The 22,200-nt window shown below is 33.5% G+C and overlaps 1 protein-coding gene across 1 annotated transcript in view; it reads left to right on the top strand.

Moving 5' to 3' along the window:
- The first annotated feature begins 433 nt into the window (after nucleotides 1–433).
- LOC133195933 (inositol-pentakisphosphate 2-kinase-like) overlaps nucleotides 434–22,200 on the top strand; it is a 39,609-nt gene continuing 17,842 nt past the window's right edge. Inside the window, exons 1-6 of the mRNA XM_061331916.1 lie at nucleotides 434–535; nucleotides 1,102–1,179; nucleotides 2,343–2,441; nucleotides 5,622–5,688; nucleotides 6,894–7,054; nucleotides 7,723–7,818. Coding sequence (XP_061187900.1) covers nucleotides 467–535; nucleotides 1,102–1,179; nucleotides 2,343–2,441; nucleotides 5,622–5,688; nucleotides 6,894–7,054; nucleotides 7,723–7,818 — 570 coding nt within the window. The 5' untranslated portion in view covers nucleotides 434–466. The remainder of the gene's footprint in view (nucleotides 536–1,101; nucleotides 1,180–2,342; nucleotides 2,442–5,621; nucleotides 5,689–6,893; nucleotides 7,055–7,722; nucleotides 7,819–22,200) is intronic.

Genomic DNA, 22,200 nt, shown 5'->3' with positions numbered 1-22,200 from the left:
TCAGCATTGCACATGAACACATTGACAATATTATTCAAATAGACTTTAAATTCTAAAATAAACTAAGAATAAAAATTCGAAGAAAAATTGCTAGCTTCTCCTTTTTTCCAAGAAAAAAAAATAGAATGCACATAAACTGATAAAAAATCTGTATGGAATCCATCGTTAAACCGGATCCGTAGGACATTTAACATCTTCAATAATATATGTATGTAATATGACACATGAAATATCATTTTTATTTCAGTTAATTTTTTAAAATGAAAAATTTGAAATAGCATGAATAATCCATTTATAGTTTATTTCTTCATCTGTATAAAGTCAAGACTGTAAAATTTTGTTTAACATCTTTGCATAAAAAACAGTATGCATGCATATGTACATCCTAGACAATCCTATTATCCCGCGAAATCAAAGGAACTCTTCCATTTTAGAAGGCGATTTTAGTCTACATAATCAATGCAGAATGGCGGATGGTGAAAATGTGTACTACAGAGGAGAAGGGATTTGTAATCTTGTTCTAGCCACAGAAAAGGTAATTGTCATTGAAAATGTATGACTAATTTACTAATTACCAACTGCATAATTTCTGTGGAGTTATTTTCAGTTTTAGGAAAATGAAACGACACAAAACATCGTGCGGTTTATTTATGCATGTTGCTTTTATATTCTATTATGCAAAGGAGGCGTTGATGCTTTCCACATGTGGCAATGCATTTATCTGCCAGATATACCGATGAATGTAATATTTCTCTATTCATTAACCATGATATTCTGTCTTTGCCTTTGGTCCTGACATCAGATTGAATTGAATAACTTACAAAAACTGGAGTTTATAAACATGCACATGTGACCACTTATGTTTTATTAGAAAAGTAACCACTTGATACTTGTATTTTAACTTGTTTCATTATAACTTTTCCTGAATGTATTTTGTTTTTGTTTATCAGTACATTTTTTTCATTATTGAGATTTTTCTTGGTGGAAAAATAACACAGTGTTAAATTGGCAAAGGAAATTCATATCAGAATATTGTTAACAGAATCTTGAATCCTCTGTAAATAAACTGTGTAATTGTATGATTTCTTTTTGAAATTCCAGGAAAAACAGGTTTATCGTCTTATGAAAGCTGGCAAATACTCAGGCAAGCAGGGCTGTAACAAAGGACATCGTGCTCAGGTGGTTTGAATTTGACATTAATCATGAACGTTTCATAAACATATCAGATATGCAAAACAATTCTTGTGAAAATATGTTTATTGTAGGAATGTATTCAAATTGTTCAAATAAATAATGTATGACACATAGAACAAAAATAATGTGTGTGAAAAAATGTGAATGATTTGTAGTAGAATCTACAGTCAGGGGTGATACTGAAATCCGTCATTTTTAAAATGACGATTTTTAGTCATAAAATAAAATTTTTATTATGACTTAAACTCGTCATTTTTAAGAAAATGACGAAAAACAGTCATAAAAATTTAGAGTGTTTCTAGAATACCGAGTTACCTCTCTTTGAAAAATGTTAGATCCACCAACCGAAAAAAGGACAAAAAACATCGTAAACAAACTTCATTTCTCTAATACAGTTGACTACAATACTGGTTATGTCGACAGTACAAATTTCCCAAGCAAAAATAAGTGTGGAAGAGTTATTTGTCAATGGATTTATTTGCATTAAATAGGAAAGAAGACGAAAATGACGATATGCCGTCTTTTTTCAAGATGAAGGGTCTGGGCGCACTGAAATATCTCGCTTGTTTTACGGGGCGCACTACTTTTTTATGGCTTTAACTTTTTGTCGAGACTTTTCTCTACAAGTACGTATTCTTCCAGACGGTGTACTATATGTTTTTATAGGTTTAAAAGCCATGTAAAAATGGCGAATTAGTTCTACCAAATTTCGACATTTTACCGCTGAATAATAACTTTCACGTTCCATGTTGATGTTCTAACGCATGTGGTCGGCAGTAATTAGTGACCCGGATGAAATGAAACTTGCGTAAACACTCAGCGGTGAATTCAAATTTCGCTTTTATGTAGCAAGGACAGAAGAATTAAGTTGAAAAAGAAAATATGACGATAGTAAGTCATATTGACAAAAATGACGAAAATACGTAGTTAGTAAATATGACGATTATCCATCATTTTTCAGAAATGACGGATTTCAGTCTCACCCCTGACTGATCTAGAGTGTATATTTAATTGCTGAGATTTATTTATATGTGGTAAAGATTGTGAAGAATTTTTTTTTTATGTTTTAGCTATGAGAAATGAGTGAATAACTGATTGGTTTTGATATTTTTTTTTCATTTTATCATTCTTTGTTTCACTGTTTTTAGGAGAGATCAAAATGGATTCATCAATCTTTAGAAGATAATGTAGAGTATATCAAAAACATAATGGTCCCCCTGCTGACTGATGCTTTTGTGGTGATTCCAGTAAGTTCTGGTCATTTTAATGTGTTATTTATTAATTTCTGGTTCACATGCCATAATATTATGTGCTTGTACACCAAGTCAAGTAGAATTCAATTCATGTACCAGAAGGTGATATACTGGCAAGTCTAGATTACTTGAACATAGTTTATTGCCTTTATACATATTTTATATACCTCAAGGAAGTGATAATAATTTTTCTGATTAACCATAACATTTCACATTCTCTTGAGAAGCTGTCTGTCATCGTGGTCATGATAAAGTAACTTCCAATGAAAATAATGTATTGCTGACCCCCCCCCCCCCTCCCCCTAGTTTAATGCACAAGTGATTTCTAGATTACTTCAGCAGAAAATCTTATATCCAACAGGTTTTATGGAAATCTAAAAAAAAAAAGGAGGGGGGTGTAGGATGCCCTGTTGTAGAGTTGCATTACACTCATGTCAGAATTTAGTTTTTATCCAGTGAGAGTTGCAGGCACTCTAAAATGTATAATCTCTTTTTAGAATACCAGCTGTATAATGTTATCTACCTCACAAGCCACGCTATTGATTCTGTTTTATCAGATATATGGATATATATATACATATCTGACTGGAATGAACAGGATTGTGGCAGCTAGAAAAGCTTCTGGAAACAAAAACTAAATCAAGAATGTTCTAAATATATTAAACATTTTATTGGCTTTAAGCAAAAAACCAGTGGGAATTATTTTTCTCTTCGGGGAAAAATTTGATTTTTTAGTTTTTCTGTAAGGCTTTTGTTTTTTGGCCAGGAGTTCAAAGTTCAGAATTAGACATAATTTGATGAAGAAATGGAGAATGTTCTTCCTGTGGTGTTTCTCTGTCAACGACAGATGTAAATGATTCCGTTTTTATTGCATTGTTCTTTATAACAGCAATGAATCTTTGATCAGTGGGAAATAGTTATATCACTCAGCAATTTCACCCTCTGTTAGTTTCAGGTTAATTTACCAATTTTTGATTTTATCATGGCAGGGGGAAAAAAACAACAAATGGGTAAACAAGTGTTTAGATATTCAGGTTTTTATGAAGTTCTTGATTAATGAGTTAAGAAAATGTTATAGATCAGAATTACTTTGATGGAAAAAGGGGGAAAAGTATAAAATTGACATGAAACTGCTACACACAATATATGGATTTTATTTGGGGGGGGGGGGGGGGTCCAGACCCCATCAAAATCTGAAAGTGAATAAAATTGAACTTAAAAAGGAGTGAAAAGTTGGTAAAGACACATTTTATACATTATGTTACTATACTAAAAGAAAGAGAAATTGTCATGGTATTTATTAATTTAAAATGATGATGTACTCCCAAGCTGAGGCTAAAATTGAGGGAATAAATATATATGATGTCAGATATGATTCTACTCAAGTTTTATGCATTTTCAAATGTAATATTTGCAATCTTTCAAAGATAAAAGTTCCCCATTTCTTTTATTAATATTCTTAACATTATCATAAAAAAATGGGATGGTGCTCATAGTTGGTGACTTTCTGTTTGTTAGTCAGGGTTCGAAATTCACTATATACAACTCGCAAAACACGAGTTAGAATTCCCAAATTGCGAGTTAAAAATTGGTAACTCGCAAAAACTTGCGAGTTGAGTTTTTTTGCATTGAAACTGTAGCAAAATTATATAACGTGACAGAACACAATACTTTTGATTTAAATCAGTAATTTGAATAAAAGTCACACTGTAGTTGTATTTTGTGTATTGTACAGTAGTTACTTTTTCCTTAAGTTACATGTATTTCATTTATATAAATTTAACTTTATATGAAAATTGTGAGTAGTCTTATAAAATTGCGAGTTCACTTAGTTGGTACTCGCAATTATTTGCGAGTTGTAATTTTAGGGAGTTTCTAACCCTGTTAGTGTTTTTTCCATAATCTTTATTTGTTCGTTTTTGTTGAATAATCAAGGTATACTCTTGTTGAGCATTTCCCGTCAGGTCAGACATGCATATAGTTATATAGACAGGTTAAAGGCCAAATATCTGGATGTTTCCAGCTGAGCAATGTGTTTCACAGAGGTGTTTTTTCATACAGTGATTTTTTCACCACATTTTGGGAATGCTTGAATTGCCATTGACAATCGAGCATGTTGATTTGGGGAAAAAATTAAAACTAAAAAACATTGAATTTTTTTTATCTAGCAGAACATGGCACTTAGTTTCTTTATGTACATCTGTATATCATGATTTTTCTCTCTGTTTTTACCAACTTAAAAATTATCAAATCGGCTCAGAAGAAAGTGTGGTAATTGCCCAAAAAATGTGCTTAGTTAAAGTAATTAACTTTCTTATTTCTGTAGTGGTGTTTTTACCACATTTTCATTACAGATCATTTTCCATTTGTATAGTATACTGTTATTTGGGAATATTGGGAAAAATCACCATTTTCTAACACTGCTTTCAGAATTACATTTTGTGTAAGCAAATGAAAGGAAAAAATTGCTGACTAGTTCTATAGATTACTGAAGATTCTGTTAGAAATTTTTAGATATCAAATCAAATAACAGTATGTATCGGTTTTCATCATAAGCACACCTCAGAATCCAATTTGTAAGCTAAATGCATGTATGTATAATATATAAATATTTTTTTTTTTGGTTGTGACTGTCATCTCATGATTTAACATACAATCTAGCAGCTGATCTCTTCAGATACTTGACTTTTATAATTACATTGCTCAGATTTTAAGTCTATATACCAACATTGAGAAATGTGATAGTCAAACAAAATATGTTATTGTACAGATATGTAAATGTCTGTCAGTACATTTTATATGAACATAATGAAAGAAATTAAAAAACCAATACTTCAGACAGGTTATTAAATTATTGATATAGAAGGTTTAGTTTTTGAGATATATTTTTTCTGTACATTTGTTGAAAAACTAATCCAGGAATGAGAAAGTTATTAGAATTTTAATTTATGTGAAAGATTTACTTGTGTTCCTAAGTACATTCACGTTTTTTTGAGAATCTCAGTGTGTGGTTTTACACTATAATTACAGCGGACCTGAAACTTAAAAATGCAGATTGCATGTGCACAATTTTCCAATATTCAAGGTGTGTTGTTAACCACTGTTCAGTCTGCTTTGAGCATCTGACAAAAGCATTAATTAGAATTAATGTGGTTTGATACATGTATTTTTCAGAAAATCCGTGAAATACCCAAAGGGTTTACAGAGAGGATTGAAGAAGAAATCAAACACATTAGAACAGGTGAATATTCCTTATACTGTACATGTAAAGTAGGGGGGGGGGGGGGAGAAGGAGGAATGCTCTGCAGTTATCATTGCAGTTTTTAGGTCAATACAATGATAAAGTACTGAATGAATACAACATTCACCAAACATAAAAAGCAAGGTGAATATTGTACTTCAAGGATTGCTATATTTGACCAAAAAAAAAAAAAAGAAAAGAAGCTGTAATTGTTTTATTACATGATTCAAAGATTAACTCATACAAATTTTTAAGCAAACCTTCTTGGTTGTTTGTGTCTGCTGAAGTTCTAGCCAAATGCAGGGGCACAAATATAATATATCCAATGGTACATGATCAATATGGAAGTTCCAAATCTATATTTTTGATCCTATTTTTTCTTTTTAATGTTATATACACCTGGAAGGTTGGTTGCAGGTGAATATAACTTTTCATGATATGTAGAATATGTTGAATTTCAGCCAACCAGAGAGCTAGCTATAGGAATAATTCAATCATATAAAAAATACTTATGTCCTTCAGATTTTTTAAGTGTTTGGGGCATTTTTCACCTTACCGATATTAACTAAAAAATAGATAGATTTTGTTTTTGAGCGTATTCTCTTGAAATGCGAAGAGCAATTTCGATTACTTCAAGCTTCCCTTATAATATTACTTTAAAACTTGACAGTTAGTCATTTCTTCTATATATTTTTAGCAATAGCATTCTTGAGCATGTTGAAGCGTAAAAGAGGTTGGTTATTTGTCTTAAGTTTGTATTTGCATGCCACGTAAAGAACAAGGGTGCTTAAAAATAATTAGATAAAAAAGATGTATGTATGGTAAAGATCTGTTTATAAGATTATCTTGAATTGTTGAAGAGTTGGACTTTTAAGAAGACATATATACATGTATGTATTTTTAGGTAATTGGGTTGGAATGTAATGTAAATCCTTTGGGAAAGTTAAAATTGTTCCATATACAGATATAAATAAAATGGAAACTTGTATTCATTTGGTAATGGAAACGTACTTATGTGTATATGTAATAATGTCATTTACTGAATATTATTATACCTGTCCAGCAAAAATATAGCAATAATTGAAAAAAAGGAAAAATATCAAGAAATATTCATGACACTCATACTTACTGCTTCTATCAACTCTGAGTCAAATTCCATGGGTAGGTCTTAGAAAAGCTTTCCATGATTGTGATTTAACTTTCAGCTCACAAGCGTGTGCAGGAGGATGATTTCCGAACGGTGGACCCTGCAACATGTTCAGCGCTGGTGCTTCCCGATTTCTGTTATGTCACCAATCTTTCAACAAACACCTGCATATCTTCAACCGCACCCGATGCATTTCCCACCATTAGTGTAGAAATTAAGGTTTGTCTTCCAGATTAAAATCATTTTGTATAAACATCTGCTTCAATATCACACCTACACATGTACTGTTTCAAAACTGTAAAATTAGCAGATACCTGAGTGTTTTGCGTAAAGCTCAAGGATTCCTACTGTGGATGTCCTTAAAATATTCTAATTATCTCTGTCAAAAGAATCTCTGAATTTTGGACATACAATAAAACCTGGCCTGGCCTCTATTTTTGCCTCTCATTTGGTTCCAAACCAAATTTGGCTTGGCCTCAGATTTAATTGGCCTCCATAAAAATTGTCAGCCTCACCTAAAAATAAGTCCTTTAACAGAATTTGATTGATTTTATTGTTTTGGTTTTTTTTTTTTTTTTTTTTTCATTTGGTTTCATTTTTTTCAGAATTAATAAAACATAAATTGTGTATTGATTTGAAAATGTGCACATTAAAATAATTATGTAATACCACCAATCTGATTGATTTTATTTGTTATCTGTTGATTGTTTTCAATTTTGAAGACTATCAAATTATTTAATCAAGCTATTTTCAGTGTTCTCGTACATGTTTCAAGTAATATAGTAAAAACCTTATGTTGATTTCATTTGGTTAGCCATATGTCAAACGTTTTGTGTGAATAAACCTAAACAATAAGTTTTGAGTATTTTCTTGTATTTATAATTTAGCCAAAGAAAGGCTTCATCCCGCTGTCTGCATTGAGTAATGACTCCTCCACATTAAAGACAGGGGTCTGCAAATTCTGCATGCATCAGAGATTAAAGGTAAGAAACCTCCAAGTGTAATCTAGATCAGGATTGTACATCCAAGGAGGGGGGGGGGGGGGGATAAAACCATTTGCAGCTAGTTCGCCTAGTAATTCCCTTTGTGATGCCCTTTCTCTATAACCACATAAAGAAATTATTGTATTTCCAACTCCTTAGTATCTAAAGGAAGAGATTACTTACTGGTGGTAAGTTTGTTGAATAGGTTTATACCATTTTGATTTGTTGAATTTTATAGTTCCCGAGTTCTATAATAAAATTGGAGGAGTATGCAGAGATGACTGTTTATCCATCTGTCTGCCTGTGTCTCTTTTTACATCTGTAGAAAAACAAAGTTTTAAGCTCAGTGCTGGCTTCTCTCAAAAGGTATACAAATAAAACTTATAAATACTTAAATATCATGCTTGCTCTGATTGTGCCCCTGTGAGGAGGGGGGGGGGGGGTCCTATTATAATACTCTTATTCTAGCTGCTTTTGGACAGGATACTATAAAGGACAAAGACCATTGTGCACTCATTATATAATATTTGAAAAGTGGCAGATGTAGATGTAAGAAGCTTAAAACTAAGATTACTGGAAATGGAAAACGAGAAATCTGATCAGATTATCTGTATAACATCATACCTAGCTTCACGTTTCATGCAGTGTGACAGCTGATAATGATATTGGATAGCTTAATGTGATGAGGATGAATTAGTGATGTTGCTGAATTAGAGAAGATAAAAAATCAAATATACAACAAAAAAAAATGAAAAGGGGGGGGGATGGGTATTGGGGTGAAAATCTGTGGAAAGTGTTGCTTCCATTGTGTAGGAAAGCAGGCGTGATGCAGTATTTGTTCTGCAAATATATGAATCTGATTCAAGAATTACTGGCAGATAGAATGTGTTCCTATTATCTGTGTTATGCAATATCAGGATCACAGTTCAATTATTGGGTGAGGCTGAAAAAAAATGCTACTGAGAGGATTTTGTGAAGAGTTGCATAAGATGGATGGGAAAAGTGCTGACTGTCTCCTTCCTGAACTCGGTCTATATAAGTATCCAAGCCATCATGCCAAGCCAAAATCTGTAACTGAAAGAAAATAACATGGTCATCCCACTTATAGCTCCAATAGTGTTTAATGGGAGATTAGAATTGGTCAATGGGTCTGTAATTGATTGAATTTCCTGTCAGTAAATGAAATATAATATTGGTTGTGTAGATGGTATTGAATGGCTGTTCTAAGGTATTGATGTGGGGGCTTTATGTATCAGAGTTGCTGTCAAGAGCATTATACAATTGTCATTAAGCCTTGGGTACTTTGTATAATTAATTTTGTGGATACTGTGTGGAACTGTCATATTTTTATGGTTTTATATTGTCTAATGGGGAAGACAGTATGGTTTTATCTTTGCAAGAGGGAGTGGGGGGTGGGGGGCTGCATGTGTTTAGGATTGACTATAAACATGCACATGTCAGTATCGTTTTAGCTATAGAACTTAGTATGCTTATCAGAAAAAAAAGCAATATTACTTTAAGTTTAGTGTCATATAGACACCTGTATATTAGATGTCAAAACTGTATGTATCATTAGATAAAGTGCAGGGCTCGACATTAACTTTTTTCCCTACTTGTCCATTCGGACAAGTGACCAAGACATTTACTTGTCCGAACTTCAACTTCACTTGTCTGAAAAATTTTCAATAAAGATCTAATACTGTACTGAAAAACTAAAAATAAAGTCCATTATATGTGCATGATGTTATTTATAAATACAACAAACACATAAAACAAAATTTTATCTAGACTTTCTGTCCTGACAACATAAATGCTGTCAACATAAAACAGAATCCAAACTTCGTCAGTTCCATTCTTTGCAGTAGTATGCAATTAGTGAACTTCGATCCCGATCGAGTGTACTCAATTACATTGCGATCTATATTGGGATCAAAGTTCGGTTTTTATGTACTGTTTCCATCTTAAAGTTCTTTTAAATATTTAGAGACTTCTTTACATAAAAATGCACTTGTCCAATCGGACAAGTGCCCAGCAATATTCACTTGTCCGTATTTTTTTTTCACTGGTACTGGACAAGCGGACAAGCGTTAATGTCGAGCCCTGAAGTGCCCACTTTGAAGAGTATGTGAAATCTAATATTTCATTTTCTGCAATGTTTTAGTTTGGAAATTGTTTTGCTCATTTTGAAGACAAAAACCAATTGAGTATTCCTATTGTACAAAGAAGAATTGGACAATAAAGAAGAATTTTGGATAAGATTAATGAAAGAGCAGTCTGTTAGGTTTGATATAAACATCTTAGACTGTTTATTTAGGGATTTAGAGGGCTTTTGTCATTTTAGCCTGTCAAAGTCTGTATTCAGAAGGAACTCTTTGTGTTTAGAAATGTCATCTGGGGTACACGTTTATCAGGGTTCAGATGTTTACAAATACACCGGTTGACTGCCCTCGCCTCTTAAGTCCTGCCTTATAATGCATTGTAGGGGCCCCTTATTATCTTTTGACATCAATATTCTATACGTGGGATTTATTTTGTTCATTTGTAAAAGATCGGGATTCCGGTCAGAGCGATTACATTATTTACTACTGGCAAGGTTCCGCACTTGGAGCATTAGACGTATGTTTCAAGTAGCTTCCTTTGTTGGATTGGGTGATTCGTCATCCAGTGTTCATCGTATTAAAAGTTCTTTATATCTACCTGTGGGGTTTTTGTTCTATTTCACCTGTAAATCTACGTCAGTATATATTTAGTTGGATCAGATAACAGTTCATTTTAAAGGTGCTTTTTTGGATATAGCGACATGGTTTACGGGTTTATTGTACAATCTGATTGAAATATTTTGTAAACCTGTCTTCTGTGTAACGCTTACATGATTTGTTGAGAATGTACGTGGGCTACACCCATACATAGTTGGTACATGTAAAATAAAAAAAAAAATATGTCAAAAGTAGTAATACTTCTGTGGTATGGAACTTTTAGAAAAGAAATTTTTTTGAATGAAATCTTAGATCCTAGCTCTTTTCTCCTTTTATAAGAAACTTGTTTTGAAGGAAATAGTGAAGATTTTCACAAATGTAAAACATACTTTTTACAAAGCAAATAGTTAAGACACATCTGTCAAGAGAGATCATACTAATTAATACTTAGTAAATATTCATAACAATCAATTTTGTTAATAAATTCAGTACATGATATTTATTTGGATAAAGTAATTTATTGTCCCCTATATTGTTAAATTCAGAACTGGAAAGATATTAAGTCAAATGAATGCAGTATATTCCAGGTATTCATGTATATTGATATTTATTTGAATCAACCAGTATAATTAGTGATTATTAAAAGATTATATTAATTCAATCTGAATGTTTACAATTCCATGCTGGTGGAAAAATTCAGTACATTCAACAAGAACGTTGTTTTTGTCCGCTGTTCACCTGTCCTGTTTCACCTAGTTTGTTTCCTTTGTCACTTGTTGCTATTTTTGGTGACAGGGACATTAACACGGGCATGGGGAATCTGAAGGGGGTAAATCTAGGTTACGTTATCTTTAGCGGTACATTATTATAGATGAAGGCTATCATGAAGAATAAATATTTTGTTGAGATAACACCTAGCACCTTGGGGGGCTGTCCATACACAAAGAGGTTAGATTGGTAAGCTAGATTTCGACCAAATTTTGCCAGTGGCTGGATTATTACTGAATTTGGACATTCACCCAAATGCACCTGGAGTGACAAAACTAAATAAAGTTGATTGTCTACTACACATGTAGGTCGTGGGTATATGTATATGTACATATATGCATCATGTTATTTATAATTGCCACTTCAAGTCCCTAAGGATTGCAGCATTTTTGATTTGATGAATGATTAGAGCTCTTTCAATGTATTCATTTATTTGTTGCTTGTCAGAAAGTGTTAGGATTGTCACTGTTTTAAAAAGGTGACGTATTTGGGTGATTTTATTTATTGAAAAATCTTAAGAGACTTGATTCATGGACCAAAATTTTATCTTGCAAAACTTCTTTTGTGTGTGTGTGTTTGGGGGGGGGGGGGGGGTATTCTGAGATAGCAATGTTTTTTTCATACAACAAATCTCAAATCTACATATTTAGCCTATACATATTCTGCTAGACTTTTCCAACTGAAGAAATTTACTTAAGTTCTAATGAAAAAAATTTGAATTCAAACATATGAAATTATGAATCCATACAAGGAAAGTTTAGTATAGGTGTGGGCAATTTTGGCAAGCTCTGACAATTTCAACTCTTTTGAAGGCTTAGGACTAATCACATCTTGATTAAAGTGATTCATTTATATACAAAAGCTCTGTTTGGTGCCAACAAACTTGAGAGCACACCAAATTAGTTCCCTTTGGAGGTTTGAACTGTTTTATTGACAAGTGCAAATAACGACAGTGTACTTAAGTCTCTTGCAGCATGTTATGTAATACTAAATTACAAGCCCAGGGTCCGATATCTCAATAGAGTTTCTGTTTCCCTTCACTTATCAGACAAAGGTGAAGTTTTAGTGTCAGATACTAAAAGTTTCATTTGGGAGGTTAATTTGTGAATGTACAATATTTTTTTTCATTCTGGTGTGTTCATTTTTACACCCTTTTTGAACATATCATTTTGTGGCCGAGTATTGATAAAAAAAATAAAAGAATCCTAAAAGAGGTTATATGGTAAAGACTATTATTATTGAATGTACTGTACACAAATGATCCCTTCTAGTCCCCCCCCCCCCCCCTTTCCCACTCCTACAAAAAAAAGAGAGAAAAACTGTTAGCAATTTATATTGGTGACTTATTTTCTTGAGTTTTTTTTTGTTTGTATTTTGTTTGTTTTTTTTTTCTTTTTTTTCCCCCTCAAAGTACAGTGAAGGGCACTTCTATGAATTCTGAACATTACACATACACTGAGAGTGGCAGTAATAAACGTATGTGTGTTATTCTTTTGATCTACATTTTCTCATGCTATGAGTATATATAGATAATACACACATTGATAAGGTGGGTAATGCTTATAGAAATAATTAACTGGGAAGAACAGAAAATGATGTGCTACTTAACTTTATCCTGAGGAGGATTTCAGTAATTACAGCATTAGCCAAGGGTTATGGAAAATTGGCTTGTTTGGCTGGGTTATTTTGTCCTCCCTGCTGTCATAGACAGGTGAGATTTCTACCTGGATTGCATCATTAATACACCTGTATGCTGGGAAAACTGACCAAGTGCCAAGTCTGTAATTATTATAATATAGGAATCAAAACTTTCCCTGACATATGGTTTGCAGATGTAATAACTTGAATGATATAGTTCACAAGGTTTGAATCTTGATGTAGGGAGGAAAAAATATAAATGGTCTTGGTTGGCGTGGTCACAGAGGAGGTTCAGAAACCCTACCAATATTGAGGGTATTTATGCTGGGGAAAAACACAGAACATGACACAAACAACATGTAGTTTCATTAAAAACATTTCCCTTTTAAGCATTTGATTAGAGCATGTGTCACAGTTACATTTAATGAATTATAGGAAATGCCAGAATGAACGTCATTTTATCTCATGGAGGTCATTCATATATAACTATAGATATTATTAGTATACTATCAAGGTCATTAGTGAGACTTAAATTAAGTCAAGCTAAATTAATACATGTTTTTAGAGGGAAAACACTGTGGTTTCCTTTGCCCACACAACTAACTTGTGATACTTACAAGTACTTCATGACAGTCAGCTTATGTATGTAATTGTTCTGAAAACCATAGGGAAGAATTTGTAGTGACATTATAATGGAATATGTCTGTAACAAATATTGTGATTATAATTAAGGAAGATCCATTTCTGTGATATAATTTTTTTTTTTTACCCAAACAATTTTTACTACTATGTTCAAAAGAAGGGAAATGGTAGAACACTCATACTTAGTCTATCACTAATGGTGATTCAATCAGTCTAACTCCAATACTACATGTATAATACTAGAGAGCTCTTTGGTGCATTGTTTCAATCATTATATGAAGAGTTTAGTAGACAAACGTGTCTTTTTGATTCCATAGTAGGGAGGAATAAATTATTTGTTGATGTGTACAACAGTGCAATATAGGGTTATTGAATGATTGATTGATTAGGAACCACCAAACCTCAGAACTGTCAAATCACTCAAATGAGTTCATGCAGATCTATATAACAAAGAATATGCTTTATTTTGACCACCTCTATTTAATGTCAGACAATGATTCAATATATCTCTTATGATGAATGGCCTTAGTGAAACAATCAGATGAATAATTTTTAAGTGTTTGATAAATTAATGTGCTCTAAGTATCAGATTTTGCGTATGTAATATGTGCACTGTGAAAAGGAATTATCAGTGACTGAAACAGATTAATTTTGATAAGTAGTGTTTGTGATTTTGAAATAATTGACCTATTTATGCTATATCCCATGACTTGGCACTTATGCTGATGAAAAAGTAGAATTTATTCTGATGAATGTACACACTGTAATATTGATAAAAGCCTCAGGTTCTGTGGAGACAGGAGTTTGTTGTGGTTGTGCATTGTAATCAACTTTTTACATGACCAACTTACTGATATAAATCTAATGTTTTATTCAGGAAGTAAGAACTCTACAGTTTTGAAGACAGTCTTATTAATTCAAGTAATAATTAATCATTTACTTGTTCTGTGGGAAATAAGTAGGGCAGGGACGATATATCGAGATATCGATAATATCGATTCAATGTGAGGATGATACGCTTATCGATAATTATGAAGAAATATCGAAATATCGCAAAAAAAATTCTGACTTGTGTTTTTCTCCGTTTTCTTAACATTTTGGGTTTAATATATAAAATAGATATGCTAAATATAAATATGAAATACATAATAACTAATACCACTTGGGTAAAATGATTTCGTTTTACAACAGATATACAACTTCTTTGAATAAATTATTCTTATTTGTGAAGAAGTGTTTCGTTCACTTCACTACAAAAAACATTTTATAACCAATTCAACATATCTTGATATATATCGTATCTTGGCTCAAATATCATGATACGTATCGATATAGAAAAGGCTGTATCGTCCCAGCCCTAGAAATAAGCAACACCACTGACTATACATACACTGTAGTGCCTGTATTTTTTATTTATTTTTTAAAAATTTTTTTTTTTCATTAGAGTTTTGTTTATCATACAGTATGCAACCTGTTACATCAACAATAGCAAAGAGACATTATTTGTACATAAATAATGTAAGATGATGAATAATTACCAGTAGGATTTGTGTATGAGTGTGGACAGTAAAAGATGTGTGGGGAAGTATGTAAAGGGAAGTCAAACTTCATTGCAGGAGACATAGAGGATTGCCATTACCAATGTAACATATATCCTGTTTATTGCTAAATAGAGATGTGTTGATTATCGTAATTAATTTCTGTGATAATTTGATGAACTAGCTGATTTAATTATTGCTTTCTCTATTAGGAAGGTGCTAATTACCTTAAAATTTACATCCTGCAAGCTTATTTAAACAAAAATTCATAAACTGAAATACCAGTAGATCAGGCCCCTCCAATGCCTTTCTTGTCAATTCCAGAATAGATACACAATCATACTTATTTTAAGAGAAATTAATTTTGACAGATTATATTAAGTAGAGTTCAGTCCCAGGGTTTGGACCCCAGGCTGATCAGTGTTACTTGATTATCTTTAAAACTGATCTCTACTTCTGAGCAATATTATGACAAACAGACAAACCATTGTTGGACAACAATTTTAAGATTATACAAAATGATAAAAAATGAAAGTCTTCTACCAAATTGTAAAATTCTTCACACATTGGTCTAGAGATCCAGCTCTATCATGGCAAGGGGAGGGGGGGGGGGGGGGGAGTGAAAACAAAGGTCATAGACTCATACCCTGTGAATCTTCCATTGAATATCCGCATAGCCTGTTGGTATTTTATTCATTTCTTTTTCTTTTCTTTTCTTTCTTTTTTTTTGTGTTTTTTTTTTTTTTAAAGATCCAAAGTTAAATTTCCATCTTTTAATTTTCACATCTTATTTTCTAATTGATTTTTCATTTAATCAGTGTAAATAGTGTAAAGTGGAGCTCTGGTAACATTTATGTATTAATTTTACTTTGGAAAAACAACTTGACATTTAAAAATAAAAATTTGAATTCATAAAAATTTGAATTCATAAGAATTTAATATGCCATATTGTTTGTTAGTAATATACTTAGCTAGCAGTCTGTGAGAAGCTGCACGTATTTTCTGACGGTCGCTGAATCATAGAATCAAAAAACAGCTGCTTGACATCCAAACTAGATTTACCTGTCCATTTCATGGATGTGTTTCCATTATGAAGCTGAATGTGAATGCAGTAAAACAAAAATTTCTTTTCTTCTTTAAATAAAAAAAAAAATTATGAAGATGACATTTGCAAGGAACATTGAATTCATTTTATCAGTCACGTTAAATTTGTACTCGTACAATGTGATATAAACTGAAAACTGCCATAACTAACGGTCACAGGAATGTGAGAGTATATAGCGAGTGTTTAGTTATTACAGAATCTGCCTACATATTCATTGATATATTCATCAATGACAAGAAAGGACTTCAGTAGCTTTCTCTTTGTACATGATTTTCGGCATGTAGACTCCTGAGAGAGCTCCTCTAGCATACATTATGTGTAAGGGCCTGTAAACAGAATACATCTTTGTGCATTGTGTGGCTAATCTGAAGCAATCCACACTCACTGACTCTAAATTGTGTACATATTTTTCAGTCCCACTCAGTGTTCATATTTCGTAAACAAAATTATTGTTTTTATTGAGTTTTGGTTCATAAGAATTGCATTATGTCCCATTCAAACCTCACCAAAATGATGTGTTGGTTTCATAAGGTTTATTTTTGTTGATTAGAAACACCTTTGGAGTTTAAAGCTTGACTGATTTTTACAGGGGCACTTAGCAATGATTTGGTATTACACCACTTGAATGCAAGATCACTGATGATATGCACTGATTAAGCTACTTGAATGGATTTAAATTTCAAAGTGTAAACTCCCTCCAAAAAAAAATTGGGCTATGAAGCAGATTAATATCCATAATCTGATTAACCTGTATATTCCTCTGATAAGCTTTCAAATGTCAGTTGCCTATTGTTCTAAATTTAAAAAGTTGCTATACAAAAAAAAAAGTGTGTACAAATGTTAACCTATTTTATTTGATATCAAAGATTTTATTGTACTTTGGCTATAATTCAATGTGAAACCAAAGTTAAGAGTGCAAGGTGCAAAGTAGACCACACAAATTTTATCATAAAAGCAAATGATCATACTGATCATGCCCAGTTAGAAAATTTATATTTCTGTATTATACAGTGTAAATTACGATAGCAAAAAAGTGTACATCCCAATCGATAAATTAGGAATGTACAAGATTTTATGTTCAAGATTTTATTCGAACCTTACGAAGAATTTTTTTTTTTAATTATTTAAACAATAATTTATTCACAAATGTAAAAGGGATTGGGCAGCAGGCATAGCCTAACTGAGACCTATCCCTAGAGAGAGATGATAATGCAGTATTGTCAACTGTCAAATGATGGAAGTATATATATTGATGCATTGAACTGCTACAGTGGAGCCTCATATATCCGGACGCTTTGGTTCCCAGTCAATTTGTCCAGATATGTGAAGCGTCCGGATACCTGAATTGCACTCATTTTTAGCTCACCTGAGCTGAAAGCTCAAGTGAGCTTTTCTGATCACATTTTGTCCGGCGTCCGTCTGTCTGTCTGTCCGTCTGTCTGTCTGTCTGTAAACTTTTCACATTTTCGACTTCTTCTCAAGAACCACTGGGCCAATTTCAACCAAACTTGCCACAAAGTATCCTTGGGTAAAGGGGATTCAAGTTTGTTCAAATGAAGGGCCACGCCCTCTTTCAAGGGGAGATAATTAGGAATTACTGAAAAAATAATGGCATCATTTAAAAATCTTCTTCTCAAGAACCATAGGGCCAGGAAAGATGAAACTCATGTGGAAGCATCCTTAGGTAGTGTACATTCAAGTTTGTTCAAAATCATGACCCCCGGGGGTAGGGCGGGGCCGCAATGGAGGATCAAAGTTTTACATAGAAATATATAGGAAAAATCTTTAAAAATCTTCTTCTCAAGAACAGCAAAGCCATGATGAGTCATATTTATATGGAAGTATCCTCAGGTAGTGTAGATTCAAGTTTGTTCAAATCATGACCCCCGGGGGTAGGGTGGGGCCACAATGGAGGATCAAAGTTTTACATAGAAATATATAGGAAAAATTTTTAAAAATCTTCTTCTGAAGAACAGCAAAGCCATGATGAGTCATATTTATGTGGAAGCATCCTCAGGTAGTGTAGATTCAAATTTGTTCAAATCATGACCCCCGGGGGTAGGGCGGGGCCGCAATGGAGGATCAAAGTTTAACATAGAAATATATAGGAAAAATCTTTAAAAATCTTCTTCTGAAGAACAGCAAAGCCATGATTGGTCATATTTATATGGAAGCATCCTCAGGTAGTGTAGATTCAAATTTGTTCAAATCATGACCCCCGGGGGTAGGGCGGGGCCGCAATGGAGGATCAAAGTTTTACATAGAAATATATAGGAAAAATCTTTAAAAATCTTCTTCTCAAGAACAGCAAAGCCATGATGAGTCATATTTATATGGAAGCAATCTCAGGTAGTGTAGATTCAAATTTGTTCAAACCATGGCCCCCGGGGGTAGGGCGGGGCTGCAATGGAGGATCAAAGTTTTACATAGAAATATATAGGAAAAATCTTTAAAAATCTTCTTCTGAAGAACAGCAAAGCCATGATGAGTCATATTTATATGGAAGCATCCTCAGGTAGTGTAGATTCAAGTTTGTTCAAATCATAACCCCTGGGAGTAGGGCGGGGCCGCAATGGAGGATCAAAGTTTTACATAGAAATATATAGGAAAAATCTTTAAAAATCTTCTTCTCAAGAACAGCAAAGCCATGATGAGTCATATTTATATGGAAGCAATCTCAGGTAGTGTAGATTCAAATTTGTTCAAACCATGGCCCCCGGGGGTAGGGCGGGGCTGCAATGGAGGATCAAAGTTTTACATAGAAATATATAGGAAAAATCTTTAAAAATCTTCTTCTGAAGAACAGCAAAGCCATGATGAGTCATATTTATATGGAAGCATCCTCAGGTAGTGTAGATTCAAGTTTGTTCAAATCATGACCCCCGGGGGTAGGGCGGGGCCACAATGGAGGATCAAAGTTTTACATAGAAATATATAGGAAAAATCTTTAAAAATCTTCTTCTGAAGAACAGCAAAGCCATGATGAGTCATATTTATATGGAAGCATCCTCAGGTAGTGTAGATTCAAGTTTGTTCAAATCATGACCCCCGGGGGTAGGGCGGGGCCACAATGGAGGATCAAAATTTTACATAGAAATATATAGGAAAAATCTTTAAATATCTTCTTCTGAAGAACAGCAAAGCCATGATGAGTCATATTTATATGGAAGCATCCTCAGGTAGTGTAGATTCAAGTTTGTTCAAATCTTGACCCCCGGGGATAGGGCGGGGCCGCAATGGAGGATCAAAGTTTTACATAGAAATATATAGGAAAAATCTTTAAAAATCTTCTTCTCAAGAACAGCAAAGTCATGATGAGTCATATTTATATGGAAGCATCCTCAGGAGTGTAGATTCAAGTTTGTTCAAACCATGACCCCCGGGGGTAGGGCGGGGCCACAATGGAGGATCAAAGTTTTACATAGAAATATAAAGGAAAATATCTTCTTCTGAAGAACTGCAAACCATGATTAGTCATTTTGATATGGAAGCATCATCAGGTAGTGTAGATTCAATTTTGTTCAAATGATGACCCCCAGGGGTAGGGTTGGGCCCAATGGGGGAAAGAAAGTTTTACATAAGAACGTATAGAAAAAATATTTCTTCTCAAGAACAGAAAAGCTATGTTTAGTCATATTGATATGGAAGCATCCTCAGGTAGTGTAGATTCAAGTTTGTTCAAACCATGACCCCCGGGGGTAGGGCAGAGCCACAATGGAGGATCAAAGTTTTACATAGAAATATAAAGGAAAATATCTTCTTCTGAAGAACAGAAAAGCTATGTTTAGTCATATTGATATGGAAGCATCCTGAGGTAGTGTAGATTCAATTTTGTTCAAATGATGACCCCCAGGGATAGGATGGGGCCCAATGGGGGATGGAAAGTTTTACATAAGAACATATAGAAAAAATATTTCTTCTCAAGAACAGAAAAGCTATGTTTAGTCATATTGATATGGAAGCATCCTCAGGTAGTGTAGATTCAAGTTTGTTCAAATCATGACCCCCGGGGGTAGGGCGGGGCCACAATGGAGGATCAAAATTTAACATAGAAATATATAGGAAAAATCTTTAAATATCTTCTTCTGAAGAACAGCAAAGCCATGATGAGTCATATTTATATGGAAGCATCCTCAGGTAGTGTAGATTCAAGTTTGTTCAAATCTTGACCCCCGGGGATAGGGCGGGGCCGCAATGGAGGATCAAAGTTTTACATAGAAATATATAGGAAAAATCTTTAAAAATCTTCTTCTCAAGAACAGCAAAGTCATGATGAGTCATATTTATATGGAAGCATCCTCAGGAGTGTAGATTCAAGTTTGTTCAAACCATGACCCCCGGGGGTAGGGCGGGGCCACAATGGAGGATCAAAGTTTTACATAGAAATATAAAGGAAAATATCTTCTTCTGAAGAACTGCAAACCATGATTAGTCATTTTGATATGGAAGCATCATCAGGTAGTGTAGATTCAATTTTGTTCAAATGATGACCCCCAGGGGTAGGGTTGGGCCCAATGGGGGAAAGAAAGTTTTACATAAGAACGTATAGAAAAAATATTTCTTCTCAAGAACAGAAAAGCTATGTTTAGTCATATTGATATGGAAGCATCCTCAGGTAGTGTAGATTCAAGTTTGTTCAAACCATGACCCCCGGGGGTAGGGCAGAGCCACAATGGAGGATCAAAGTTTTACATAGAAATATAAAGGAAAATATCTTCTTCTGAAGAACAGAAAAGCTATGTTTAGTCATATTGATATGGAAGCATCCTGAGGTAGTGTAGATTCAATTTTGTTCAAATGATGACCCCCAGGGATAGGATGGGGCCCAATGGGGGATGGAAAGTTTTACATAAGAACATATAGAAAAAATATTTCTTCTCAAGAACAGAAAAGCTATGTTTAGTCATATTGATATGGAAGCATCCTCAGGTAGTGTAGATTCAAGTTTGTTCAAATGATGACCCCTGGGATAGGGAGGAGCCACAATGAGGGATCAAATTTTTACAAAGGAATATATGGGAATTTTTTTTAAAAAATCTTCTCAAGTACAACATAGCCTTTTGTTATATTGACATGGAAGCGTCATCATGTAGTTTAAAATTCAAGCCCCCCCCCCCCCCCCCCCCCCCGGTCTTTTCAATACTGAACTGATTGTGCTTTTGCCTAGCCAATGTGCTCAGGTGAGCGATGTGGCCCATGGGCCTCTTGTTAGTTATATGGCCTTTCATTCCATTTTCAATAGTAAAGAATGTTGCTTTATATCAATATGTTTTATTGTTTAAATACTTTAATATAAGTTAGTACTACTCAATACTTGTTTAAATAAATAAAAAAGTACATGTGTCATTGGAAAAAACGTGTATATATGGTCACATTAATTATTTCTACTCCCCAATTTCTATTGAATCAGCTTCTAGTAGCCATGTAGGTACTGTTGGCAGAGTCTTACTTAATATTTAGCATCAATGCTAAATGTGCCATAATCTGCACATGTATACAAACGCTAATCGAATCATTCGAAGCGAGATCTTATTAACGATTGTGTAATTTTGAAAGTGATTTTATAAATGTCATCAAATCACATAGAATGCGTTTTGAGCACAAAATACTGTGCATAAAAAAAATCCGATGTCATGTCTATAAATACATAAAACCTTGTTACGACTGTATTCTAATAGTAAAAGAAATATATTTGCCGACAAAGAAAAAATTATCCTAAACTTGTAAAATTATTTCCACTAATAAATACGTATCAAAACCATGTAAGAGAAGCGAGAGTCTCATGTGTACCTATAGACCTACAATTAACCTTCCCGCAAGCCATTGACAACAGGTCGCAGGTGATCATCTTTTAAAAACAAACAGCCAGATCCGTGTTTTTACAACAATTAACACCCAGATCAAGAAATCTGAGCAGACTTGACAGACCAGTTAAACAATTATCGTCCGGATAAATGAACCAAAATATAACGAAAAAATTCATTTTGTGGTGAAA

The sequence above is a fragment of the Saccostrea echinata genome, unplaced genomic scaffold, assembly GCF_033153115.1.
Source record: "Saccostrea echinata isolate AGI-Se365-2 ecotype Australia unplaced genomic scaffold, CSIRO_AGI_Sech_v1 ptg000029l, whole genome shotgun sequence".
NCBI classification, from domain to species: Eukaryota; Metazoa; Mollusca; class Bivalvia; order Ostreida; family Ostreidae; genus Saccostrea; species Saccostrea echinata.
This window is presented reverse-complemented; position numbering and strand designations above follow the sequence as displayed.